Source organism: Anoplophora glabripennis, unplaced genomic scaffold (genome assembly GCF_000390285.2).
Source record: "Anoplophora glabripennis isolate ALB-LARVAE unplaced genomic scaffold, Agla_2.0 scaffold600, whole genome shotgun sequence".
NCBI classification, from domain to species: Eukaryota; Metazoa; Arthropoda; class Insecta; order Coleoptera; family Cerambycidae; genus Anoplophora; species Anoplophora glabripennis.
Window position 1 is genome coordinate 203,925 of NW_019416830.1, and position 14,107 is coordinate 218,031.

The 14,107-nt window shown below is 31.5% G+C and overlaps 1 protein-coding gene across 5 annotated transcripts in view; it reads right to left on the minus strand.

Moving 5' to 3' along the window:
* Window positions 1–14,107, minus strand: part of LOC108912028 (protein Skeletor, isoforms B/C) — a 148,726-nt gene that overhangs the window by 79,857 nt on the left and 54,762 nt on the right. For all 5 annotated transcript variants that reach the window (XR_002763103.1, XM_018717169.2, XM_018717172.1 and 2 more), the window contains one exon: window positions 6,228–6,456. Coding sequence is in view for 4 of the 5 variants with exons in the window: in XM_018717169.2 (XP_018572685.1) it covers window positions 6,228–6,456 (229 nt within the window). In the remaining variant the exon portion in view is untranslated. The remainder of the gene's footprint in view (window positions 1–6,227; window positions 6,457–14,107) is intronic.

The window sequence follows — 14,107 nt, forward strand, 5'->3', positions numbered from 1 at the left end:
TTTTATTAAGTTTGAAAATAAATTTAAAAATTTGGATCTATCTTACAAATAAATTAAAAACCCATTAATATTCAGTTTAATTGACAATTTTAATTGATTATTCCCTTGACTTGAAGTATTTGAAATCATTTAGCTAGCTACATACTTTGAAAAAACTGAATGCCGAAAAAGTAATTAATTTTTGAAATCTAGAGAAAATCGGAGCGAATATTGATTAAATTAAAAATAAAAATAAAAAATGCTGGAGGAAATTTACAAATATATTTATACACAAGGTGCGTTCTAAAGTAAATAGGACTTTTCAAAAATGTATATTTCTACTGTCTCATTTCTGTGGTGTGTTTTATGTTTTACCTGTATGTTTTTGTTTTACTGAAGCCATCTATTGGCAATTACATACGTAGGAAAGATACATCCTTCACTGATGTGATGTTAAAATTTCACGACATTTGGACGAATAGAAGCGTTATTGCGTCTGATGTGACAGTTTATTAATGTATAAAAACTGAGCATCGAACAAATATTAAGTCATAAATAATCATCACTATAAACTAAGTTTATAGTGATGATTATTTATCTCGTGGAACAGTTCGTGAGTGATATACGCGGTTTAATAAGGGTCGTGATGACATGAATGATGAGCAACATGTTGGTCAATCGAAACCCGTGATCACATGCATGAATTCATCAAAGATCAGCCAAAAACTTCATTGGAATTCAATAAACTGGAATTGAGCATCTCAAAAACATCAATTTATCGCCTTCTGTCCGACCATTTGGGCTACCGAAAAGTGTGTGCATGGTTTGTTGCGCACAAGTTGACTGACGACCAAAAATTGCTCAGAATTCATTATCATTAAGAAGCCAAAAGGATAAAAACTTGCTTTACAACATTGTGACTGGCAATGGAACGTGGTGTTTTCAATATGATCCAGAACCAAGCACCAAAGTGCCGAGTAGAAGGCGTCGGAAGAACCAAAACCCAAAAAATCTAGTTTGGAGAAGTCAAAATTGAAGAGAATGTTGATTTACCTTTGGCCAAGGCCCAGGGCATTGTCCACAAAGAGTTCGTTCCACCGAGCCAAACCGTTGATAGCCTTTGAAAACATTTGGTGCATCGTATTCGTTGTATTCGACCAGAATATCGCGCAGAAGGAAGTTGGTGTTTGTTCCACGATAATGCACCATCTTATCGATCGACACTTGTAACTGATTTTTTGTCTAAAAATCCCATTTTAACTGTCAACCACTTCCCGTATTCACCTGATATGGCACCGTGCGACTTTTACCTTTTCGGAATAATGCATTTGTCGATGAAAGGAAAGCGTTTTGTTTACATAGAAGCCATCCAAAAGGCTTGTACCGACATCCTGAAGGACATCCTACGATCTAATACACTTATTCGACCTGATTTTGTACCGTCCAAATCGCTGTATCGGAAGGGAACTATTTTGAATAAAATAAATCGGTTTTGCCAAAAACACTTTTGGTTGATCTTATTTTTAGAAACTTCTGTATACTTTGGAACGCACCTTATATCTAATATAAAATCTTCATTAAATAATTATATTTATCAGATCACAGGTACCTGCCCCTAACTATTATTAAAATCACCTGTTTTTGTTACTCTTACTGTGGATCCTTCGCAAACTGTGCATCTGTGCAGTTTGGTGTTGTTGGTGATTGTTCAACTTATTATATGTCGTTTGGAATTAAAAATTAACTATCAAAGGATCAAATATCTAAAAAAACATGAACTATAGATTTCACTTCACCAGCATTTTTTATAAAAATGGCAGGTAACTGATAAAGAAGTAAAAATATTTCGATTATAGTAGACTACAAACATGCCAAGTACTATATTATTAGAAAGCTAATTAAAAACAGGTTTTCAAAAACTATTACATATAGGACATGTGATATAAAAAATCGAGAAAAAAAGAGTTTCATATATTGTGATCATACAAAGTTATTGGTTATAAATGTCAACCGTCTTATTTTTTGTATTTCCAAGCTGAAAAAATATCAAATATGAAATCTGCAATTCTTGCTGTTTCCAGCAATGAATGTATGTTGAATATTTGGTCTAACCATTTATGAAATACCTATAGGAGGATATTGAGACCTCGTTCTTTCTTCCTGGAAAAACTTCTTCCAACATGAAAAAAAAGGTAACACTGCAAAAATGTATACAAAAGACTTAAATTAGGGTAAATTGTAAGCCGCTGAATATTGCCAAATCTATCTACTATAGACAATTATCTACTACAATTGTCTACTATACTATTAGACAATTGCCTTTAAATTTGGGCTCTAATTTTGGTAACAATTTTATTCGGCAACAGGATAAAGTTGCTCTCCATAATCCTCTAAACAGAGGATATATACTGTACATAATTTTTCTGACACTTATAACCAATAACCTTTTTTATGTAAAAACTCAATATTTCTGTTATATGCTCTGCTCATATCTTTTGAGAATTTAAAACCTATTTTAAACAATTCAGGGTGGTCTCCTTCGTATGAGGTTTTTTAAAAAAATAACAAGAAATAATAATTATTGAATAATTCTTCCTTTTTTCAGCATATGCATGCATTGCTGTGAAGAATGAAATATTTGGACGTAGAGTAATACTGCGAAAATAAAAAACAAAACGCACCCATTCAAACAACTGGCTTTATACCGTAGCGCACCCACTCAGTAGTTAATAAAGATGTTGAGCTGACTTCATCACAATTACGATCATCCCCCTTTCAACGTACTCTGTCGGTGTGTGTTTCTCTCTCCGACTGTCTGACTCCGGGCACTATTCCAGTCCAGGGTTCCCCTTTCAGAGCTCTATATTCCCAAGTTGCTATGTCATCAGTTGCGGGTTGATTGTATGGGATGTTTCAAACTTTCAATATCATTTATTACGGAGAGAATTTAATCTGCTTTAACGACATCCACCCTCTATAGTCGTCTTTTGTGTATTGTATGAAAAAGATCAAATAAACCTAGACCGTGCGGTAAAAGTAGAAAAAATCAGGGTAGTGTCTTAAAAAATCGTATAATATTATTTCTAACCAAGGCACATTAGGTAATATTTTCACCTCCATATCTGATTATGTAAAATGCAGTGAAAATTAAACTGTGACGATCAATGAAAATGGTGATTATATGCATATGAATCCTTGATGTCTTTTATATACCTATAGGTGTACATATGAGTATAGTAGTATACGGTAACTATTTATATGTTTAATATGAACAAAATTAAGAGGAACCTGAGGGGTTTCGTATTTAATTGTCAAAAGAAAAACAGTTGTTGTCGCAAGGAATTCTTTTTAGAAATTTCTACAGACCATTTTCAAATAAAATGTTTGTACGTCTTAGTTCTTCTTGTACGCAGTGGTCAAAAGTTCCAAAGCTGACAAAGCGAAACTGAAACAACTTGAACTTTGCACGTATTTTGAATTCGTATTTATTTGAAAAAAAATATAAAGGAAGATTCAACTTTTCCATAATTATGCAGGGTGGACAAAATCAGGCTCACAAATGGTGACCAAAATGAAATCTTGTATTCTTTGGTGAATTTTAAGGGGAATATTTCCTATAAAGTTTGAATATAATGCTTTTTAAAATTACATAGTGGGCTGCGATAGCAACATTGACATTCTGAGCAGTTAGAAGAAAGAATAAATAATGCTTTTCATCAGATTTAAGCAACAATAAATTTCGAACAAATTACATTTTTGTTACTAAAAAGATGTCGGGCCTGTGTTCGTGGAAATGGAGGTATTTTTGAGCATTTACTCAAATAAAATCTTTAAAATGATGACTAATGTTATTTATTTCCTTATTGGAATAAATAACTGAATGATTAGTTTTGTCATGTAATTTAAGTAAAAGTGTTTTCAGTTAGTTTTCTAAGTTTTACCCGAAAATCTGGTTTTTTTCGAAAAACATAACAGAGAAGTAATTTGTAGAACATTGAAAGACAAATCCGAAAATATCATGGTTATTACCGTAAAGCAGTGGCGTACTATTTTATTTAGAAAAATATGCCACTGGAGCATGTAAATTTTAGGAAGAGCCCTTAGATTTTGCACAATGTTTACATAAATATATGTGCCCAATTTCAAATTATTTCACTTACTAGTTTTTAAATTATTTAAAAATATTAAAAATATTTTTTGAAGTTTATTACTCTGTATCCTTTTAACAAAGCGTCTTAGATAAAAACTTTATAGGAAAGACTCCCTTTAAAATTTACCAAAGGTATACGAGGTTCCATTTTTGGTTACCATTTGTGAATCACCCTGTATATCTACTTCTTGGTTACAGGCTTACAAGTGGCAGTTGTCAATTTCCGGGCTAGTTACCACGTGGTCGTTTTAAATTTTTAAGGTTTCGAGACATATCGCTCTCTTCTTCAGAAAAAATTCCGAAACTCAATTTGTGCAACTATTTACAGTTACTATAGAAGCCTAGAAATCAAGTTAAAAAGTATATAATTATGGAAAAGTTGGAGAAATTTTGAAACTCAGTTTCAAAGTTGTTTAAGTTTGTAAATGGTAAATGAAATGGAAGTTTCAGATCATTCTATTTTTAAATTAATGCTGTTAGCAGACCAGCTATTATTGGAGATATACAGGGTAGGCCATTTTAATCCCTCCAGCCGGATATTTCTACCCAGGTAAAGTTTAGCCAAACATGTTTCAGACAAAAATTACTGGACTCGGAGGGGGGCATGTTATGGTGACATTGCTTATGATCTTGAAGGTAATTGTGATGTATCACATGTGGGATCGGTTGACCACCCAAGGTCATGTAAAGATCAATTTTATTTGTAATTAATTTGTATTAATTGTAACATAAAAATTTCCTAAAACCGATGTTTGAATTTGTAATTTACAGTTTCTTACAACATTTAGTAAACATTTGTATTATTATAAAAAGTGTTATCAAATGTAGAATTTTCCGCTCTACTCGCATCCGAGGTCAAAACTAAGTGTTTCCTGTAAAAAACTAAAGTTGACCTTGAAATGACTTTGAAAATGACGCCCAAGGTCAGAGCTAAAGTCGCTATAACATGGCTCCCTCGAAGTCGAGCAACTTTTATTTGAAACATTTTTTACCAAACCTTACCTTTGACGGGACATTTGGGTGCATACATTGAGGAAAAATTAAATTGACCTTTTCATGACCTTGGGTGGTTAACCGACCCTATATATGATCTGAACGTCCCGGCCTTTCCTAATCCGGGGTCAAAAATAGGGGTCCCTTTAAAAAAAAAACAAAGTTGATCTTGAGATGACTTTGAAAATGACCTTCGTATAACATGTTCCACTCCAGTTACTTTTGTCTGAAACATTTTTCGTTAAACTTTACCTAGGCAGATATATCCGGGTGGAGGGATTAAAATGGCCTACCCTGTATATGTGTAGGTTTTTTATATAAATCTGTATAAACATTTTTATAGCAACTTTTTGGAAACAATTTCACTGTGAATTAAAATTGAATTATTATATGTATGAAATGGATATTTTTTTGAACAATGTGTACAAAAACAATTCAATAACATAACGAAAAAAAAAAACAAAAAAATAGTATTAAAGAAAATAATTGAGTCGTTAACAATGGTCTTAAATTTTGCCCATTTAACTGTTTACCTTTTCTTTATGGTTTGCAAGATTACGCTCACCCAGTATATCTGATTTTATCAGCCTTAAAACTTCGGTAGATTTGAGTCTTGTCAGAATAGTTGGTTCAAAATTAATAAAACAATGACATTTTATTGCTGACTGCCTCAATAAAATGGATTTATTCCTGAAATTTCATACAAAAACTGGTCGCTTAGTTATATTACAGCACCCAGTAACTGAACTACAAAAATTTCTTGCTACAATTCGTTACTATTTGTATCAAATATTAGAAGAATTCTTTGGTTTCTTAAAACAATAGTTCACTTGGATTATTCGTACCTGTTCAAAATTAATCTTCTTTCTAGTAGAAATACTGCATTGGTTTTAACAAAAACTATTTTTTCTGTAATATTCAAATCACATTAAAAAAATAATTGTTCAATAACATTACTTTGGGACAAAGTATATATGCTAACAAAATACACCCAATATTATTATCCCCATATATACCACATCTAGGTATTGGCTTTTGGACAAACGAAGTAAGGTTTATGGGGAGATAACTCTTCAATGACTTAATAATTTTTTGTTGTACTTACCGTCCGATATAGTCTTCTGGATATGGTATAATGATTCCCTCGGGACTAGGCCTAGGAGAATTTCCAATCCAAAAGAAAGCATCAGGACCGGTCCCATCATAGGAAAAGCCCTTAATAAATATCGTACTTTCGTCTACTGCGTAAGCCGTTCCTTTAATTCCGTGAGCAAATTCTAGTAGTGGTCCAATTTTTCTACCATAATACGGTTCTGGATGTTTTACGCAAGTCCCTGGAAGTAAAAATAGCATGATAAAAATAAAATACATTTTTTGTATAACAGTAATTAAAATATCTATTTGTGAGAATATGATATGATACGATAACTTGTAAGAAATTAAAATTGATTCAATTACACAGGGTGTTTTAAAGTGAACGTAAAAAGTTTGAGGTTCTATAATTTTTTTCGAGATAAAATAACGATTTCAATGTTTCTAATCCATGCTAAAACCGATGGAGCAATATACATAGGAGAGAAGAAACGATTAATAGTAGTAATACTTTATTACTGAAAATTCAAATCAAAATTACCTTTTAACTTAAATATGTCTTTGGAGAAAGAGATGATTAAAAAAATAATAAAATCCAAACCAACCTTAGATGAAACAGTACAAAGATATTCATATAAAATTTTACAGAAGCTATCATCTTCAGATTTCCATATAGAAAAAAAGGTATGTTTTAGAATTTTTTTTGCGATCTCAAAGAAATAAAAAGACAGAAAAAACACCAATTGATATCTAATAAGTTAGAGAGAATATATGTCCTCTCTCTAGAACACGATGTAGGTTATACAGAACACCTTTTATAATTATATATTTTTTGTAAATAAAGAATTTAAAGCTGTTTTGGAAAATTTAACAGTTGAAAAGCGTACTATTTTGAAACAACAAGAACGGTTCTCATAATTTCTTATAACTTTCTTATCACTTTAGATAGAACGGCAAAAAGTGTGGTAGAATATTGTGAATAACTGTGGTCAAATAAAAATCATTGGACAGAAACTTGGAAAAACAAACGAAGAAAATCAGTTCTGCGAACATACATGTCTTAGGCTTGTTTTGGTTCTGTCAGTGGACAATCCCAGAATGATTACCAACTGTATGTCATATTTGGTGACAAAATTCGGACCGAAATAAAAAATTCATCTGTCCCACGGATTTTTGAAAAATAATGTTGCAGAGACACCGTAAATTTTTTTTAGAATAAATTGTAAATGCAAGCGTGGAGAGAACTTGCCGAAATAGCTATTAAAAAAAATATATATTATAACATACTTAATATTAAACAAAAACATTTATGGTTTTTTTTTAAACATAGGTTTTCATAATGACAAATTATGCAAAAATGTGAGGAATGTATGAAATAGTGGATTTCCTGATTTTTAATAATTTAGTTATTGATATATTAAATTTAGGGTGTTTTTGATTCCACGTTTCCCTATGTACTTAGACGAAGTTAAAAGTTTTATAATTTTTTTTATATAACTCAATTCTAAAAATTTCCTTTTTTTAGATGAAAAGAAAATCGGTTAGTTTTTTTTATTTTGAAGGTATTATTAGAAATCCCGATCAATTTGTGACAAAAAAGTTATTATAAATTATAAATAAACTTGGGGCCTATTTTTGAAAGTACTTTTCAACTTTTCACTTTTCGTTTTACAAATGTAGAAAAGCCAAGAATAATTCTCTTATAAAAAAAATGTACTTTACATAAAAGTTTCAGCTATTTATTTTCACTTTGCAGATTACCAACTGTTTTTTGAATATTAATTTTGAAAACAGAAGAGTTGAAAAGTACTTACTTAAAATAAGCCCCTGATACACTGAAAATGCGATCATTCAAGAAATATCATGTATTCTTGCTGTCCTATTTAGTACAATTCGATACTAGGTGGGGCATATAGCCCACAGAGTAGGTAGTTGTTTCCCGCAATACCAGCAGTTGGGAGTCTTGTCTGTGGGATTTGTATACCTACCTAGATTTCTGATATCGAAGAACATTATTTCACTTCATTTGATAACATTTTTTTCTTTTTGAATCTATTTGAATTAACTTAATTTCTTAAAACACAGTAAAAAAATCTAAGAGATGATAATAAAATATATGTTTTTTAAAAAGAAACTTAAATGTATTTATTATCGTATTTTGTTTGAATGATTTTCTCAGTGCTAACCAGTTACTACATTTTCAGTTTCTTTTTTGTTATTTTTTAATGAAGTAAATTATATTCGTAGCTGTGTGTTTGAGGTTAGTTCTTTCTCTTCTGATGACATACTTACCCAATGTACAATGATAAATAATCAAGATATTCATACCAATACATTTGATTTGACTACATACACTTGATAAAACCCTTGACTAACTATAATACATGAAATAAACGTTAACCTTTAAGTGACTATTGTTTAAAAAATATCTCAACTCTAGAAAATAATTTAATTTAAAATTATAGATGTTAACAAATACAGTCGTTTTTATTTTGAAACCATCAGGATTTTATCGCAACAGTTTTGTTATATTTCAGTATAACGGGCGTATAACCGAATCAATTTACTGGTTCCAGTAATGATTGTAGCCGACACCGCACTAAAACCCAATAAAAGCTCATATAATATATCGAGTTAGGACCCCAGTCCCAACTCACGATACACTATATTCCCCCCAGAGTCACTGGCTTTCCACCCGATCGAGGGATGATTTTCATTGAGGGGAGATTTTATGACTTCTTGTTGTCGCATTTATAGTCGTTATAGATAATAAAATACTGCTCTAACGACAAATTTCAATGTAATGAGTAGCTGTGGTAGGCGTGAGTAATTTAATGGGCAGTTAAATATTTAGCAGGCAAAGATGAAGTTACAAGTAAGGTCATTAATAATAATTTCAAACATAGTTGGTACGTTCACTGAAACGTATATTGCTACTGAAATATTTTCGTTCTAAGCTGCTTTCTCAAAAAAGCCAAAACAACGTTGTTTTCATGAAACTTTAAGAAAGGCAAGTATACAGGGTGGATCATTAACAATGGGAAAATCGAAATGGTACACGTGAAATGGTGACCATTGGCGCAAACATGCCTCATACGAAAGTTGATAGTTTCGGAAATAAAGGATGTTGAAAGTTAAAATTTTAAATCGTTTTTTTGGGATTATTCTGAAAATATGTAGGTTAGGAACTTGAAAATTTGTGAAACAATATTTTTTTTAAGCGACGATTAAGATGCGTGTTGCAATTTCAGCGTTGCTCATAGAGGGCGCCACTTACGACCAATTTTACCGAAAATTTAGTTAATAACTTTTTACCCTGTATGTCTAACATGAAAATTGATTCAAAATCTGAAAGAGCAATCATTTTTCCATTAATTATGTATTCTTATTTCATTTCAGTATCTCGATCCGTTTTCGAGAAAAATCGATTTAACGAACACTATGTTTTGATAATACGAGAAATTAAAAGCGAAACAAACCAAGTGTTTCTTCATGTTATTATAACAATTATCAATGAAACAAATGAAATACGTAATATTTATTTAAAATAATTGTTTGAAGAATCCACCGTCGACACTGACACACTGTACACAACGTTTTCTGAAAGATCTTTCTTCCTTTTTCAATTTTTTTATTGTTTTGTATTGTTTTGAAGAGTTTAAGTGCCTAAACCAATGGAAACGATGAATAAAATCTCACAACTTTAGGGATCCATGATGTGCGCATCGATGTAGTCACTTGATGAACCAAAATGGCGGCTGAAACTGACACTTTTACTCGAAAGAGGCGTGTTTTGTCGGAAAATCTCAAGTGACAAAAAAGTCTAAGAGTTGGTAAAATAATTGGACGTCGGAATTTGCTCAGAATTTTTTGAGCCTTTTCTCATCAATCGAGAAAAATTTCTTGAGCCTTTTCTTTCGATTCTGAGCACTTTTATCACTTTCATCTATCGAATACTGTCCAAAATCTGGACAAAAATGGCCAAATTCGAAAATTTTGGATACAGTTATGAAATTCAAGGAAATGGCATCGGGAAAAATTGTGGCCATTCCTATTTTCGATTCTGAATATTTTCGTTACCATCACATTCGATTCTTTTCCTGAGGTTAGTCAGTTCTTATTCTCGGTCTCTCGATTGGATTTATCATGCAATAAACCAATATAATTGTCATTTTCGAATTTTGGGTTTCCATAACTAGATACTTATATCATATGATGTTCATTCTATTATTCTATTGATTTTTCTTTTAATATTTATAGCCAACAAGTATTTAAATCACAAAATAATTTGAAATACACCTTTCACCGTTTAATAAAATCGCGGAATCTTTCAATTTTCTTTTAACGAATTTATTTCCCTTCTCCAACATTTTGGTCAAACTCCATTGAATTATATGACCGTTTTCCCAAACATGGTCATAAATTTTTGATTCCTTAAATTTTCACGTTTTAATGTAGGTAATATACAGGGTGTTTCAGAAAACATGGGCCAACGCTTGGGAGCAGATTCCTAAGCTAAAAACAAGATTATTTTTTCATATCAACATGAGTCCGATTTCGCTTTGTTCCTTAGCTAAAGGGTGTCAAAGTTTAAAAAAAATCTAGATTTCCACTTGGAATTAAATGAAATTTGGACAACTAATTATTTACAACCGAATACATATTCCTAGATATTAATATGTTGAATATGAATTACAGGACCGGTCTTACTTGCAAGCCTTTGGATTTAATCAAAGAAAAACTCCTGTCACTTCAAGGAAAGTTCTTTGGCAGCGTTATCGGACGCATTCGCTTTAATTCGCCGAGATATAAGGATATTTCGATGAGTTAGAAAAACCATCAAAAAACGAATTCGGGGTTGTATTCGAGCTGAAGGTGGACACTACCAACATTTCCTGTAATATGTTTATCGAGTCGAGTTGTTTATTGTAGGTACGTTTACAATTCATAATTAATTCTAGATAAATAAATAATTGTTTATTTTAATATTACATTTAAAATACCGAAAACTCAAGGGAAAACGAAAAAATAGTAAGAGTCAATTTTTTATTAAAATTGAGCTAGAATTTACTCCTCTAGTACATTTACTTAATAAATACAACCTTTTGAATTTTGAATGAAAAAGTTCATAGAGCATTAGTTAGCTGAAAAACTGTTCCAATGTTAAATTTGTTACCTATTCTCCATAATTTTTCTGATAATACAGGAATATATAGAATTCTTATTATGGAGGCAATTTCCATGGGCAAAGGTGTGCACGGCCCACCCCAAAAAGCCCGGTGCCTACCCCTGAAAAAACGATCTAATATATAATAATATAATGTAATATATCTAATATCTCCATCATATCGGTAAGTCAGTGAGTGCGTTATATATAGTGATATATATTTTGTATTTTCTATTTGTCTGTTATTTTAGTGTAAGATTTTTGGTTAGGCCATACCATTTTCTTAAAAAATAACACTTCACTGATCCTTTTGGTGCAAGGGCTTATTTCACAAATTTTTCTTAAATACATAATGTTAAACGACATTTATTTTACTGCATAAACCATTTATTTTCAGGTTTTTTTATTATTATTAAGATGACATCAATAGAATGATATCTGCACCTTAGCAATGCAGTTTTTTTCTAAAACGGTTCATTATAGGTACAAATAAATATATCTTTTTCTCTGAAAAAAATTAAAATTTAAAAAACGGCGATTAAAAATTAAAACAATAAATCTATAAATTATTATTTGGGAGTCCAGGTCAGAGATCCAAAATTTCCGAAAAAAATTGGGTATCTGAAAAGTATCTGTACTTTCCCAGAAAATTTGTAAATAAAAGGAAAAATTGGGAAAATTTAAACTTAAGGGTTCTATCTATTACGTTTATCAATGTAAAAAATATATTATATGTTTAAAAGATCAACTTTTGGAAATTATTTTAATAGAAACATAATGAGACCATTTCTACTTTTAGAAAAACCTGATAAAGATTCTGAATATGTTCAGAATGATCAAGAACATGTTGCTCTCAAATCAGAAGTATCAGACATGGAATATGAATTCATGCCTATTAGTTTTTCTAGATACGGGATGCTAAAGTTTTTGAAAAATGTAAAATTTACGCAAACATCTCGGAAGAGAAATATGGAAAGGTAAAAATTCACTGAATTATGTCAACCAGTGGCGTAAATATGGAGAGATATTGTCGCCAAAAACTCCAGAATTTCACCAATACTGGGAATGTTGGAAGTTCCATTGAAACAATTGATCCAAAATTGTATTTTAGAGAAGACATTTTTTTGTTATAAATGCTATTTTAAAATGTAACGCCGTTATAACAAATTTTTAGACATTTTTTTTAATTCAATAGCATAATCGTATTTACAATTTTTGTCCCTTGTGGAAATTTGTTATCTGGTAAGGATTTTGAGTAGAATGGGAAAAATTAGACTGAAATATTGGGCATTCCAAAATACTGTTTTTATTATAGTTGGAGCCATTATACGTACAAAAATAAGAAAAAAAATATGTTTCTCATTTTGCGTTCAAGGTAAATTACTCCTATTCCAAGGATATAAAAAAAACGTCTTTGAGGACAATATTTTGCTGCAGTTTATTAAACGTTGAAGTTATACCTATTTTACTGAAATTCATAAGAGGTATCAAATTTTTGTGCTACAAATTGGAAATTAAATAGTCATTGGTGTAATGAGAGGGTCAAGTAGTTAGGAATCCCAAAATATAACACCCAATATGCTATTCCATTACATATTAAAAAATACATAACAACGATGTATATCAAATAAGAATCTCTAGCTAAAATAATTTTTGACAGGTTAAAGAGTGTTGTTCAATGATCGGTTGATAGCCGCACGGTTTAAGGCGTCAGTCCTTAAATCGTGTGCAAATTTCTGCCCAGGTTCGATTCCCGCGGCCGGTAGACCGTAGATTAGCTATGCTTGTACGGAGGATTGGCACCTTCTGTGCAGGTATGGTAGGGTGGAAGAATGTTGGCTTGGGTCAATGTGAGAGATTGACACCGGTTGGCATTTGACCACCCCAATAATTAATGAGGTGTTCCAGGTTTCCCTCATTCCTGCACTGAATGGTGGTTAGGGCGTACCAACATAAGTCGTTTCTGGGCGCAAATGCGGCCTGCCTAATAATATGCCGCCTCCTCTCCCTCACAAGTCTCCGACTTCTGGGTTAATTCTCGTAGTTAGAATGAGGAGTAGAGATATTATTATTATTATTAATCTATCGCTGTGGAAAATTGTTATGAAGCCATTGTCTTACAGCTAAAGTATAATGCGCGGGATTTCCATCGTGCCCCATTCAAATAAATGGTTATCTAAAAAGTTCAATGACTGCTGTCCACCTAAATGTCTTAGCAGTATAAAGGGCCCTATTAAATATTCTCCTGTAATACCCGCCTACAGGTTAACTTCAAAATTGTGTTCATAGCGTCCAGCCATTAAAGCATATGGATTTTTATCTGCCCATTGATGCGTAAGACCCGCTCTAAAATAGGCCATAGAATACCCCCTGTCAATATTTATGTGGAATTACGGTACACCCTGTATAACACTAAACCACATACATTTATTTGAATAGTTTATATTGATAATCGTTTTCAATGTTGGTAAAGTTGATCTTTGACAGCACCATACTCATATTATAAAACAAATGGGTTGTTTTAATTTTTTGGATTTAAGTATGGAATACTCGATGAAATTCAGAAAAATTGAGCGTCAGAAAAAACCTATTTTTTTTTTGTCAAAAAATTGAATGAAAACAAGGAAAATCACACAAAATTGTATTTTTATTACAATCCAGAATATAAAGTAGCTATCATGTTTGCCAATATAAATTCAGAATCTGTTTAGTTTGCGCGTATATTG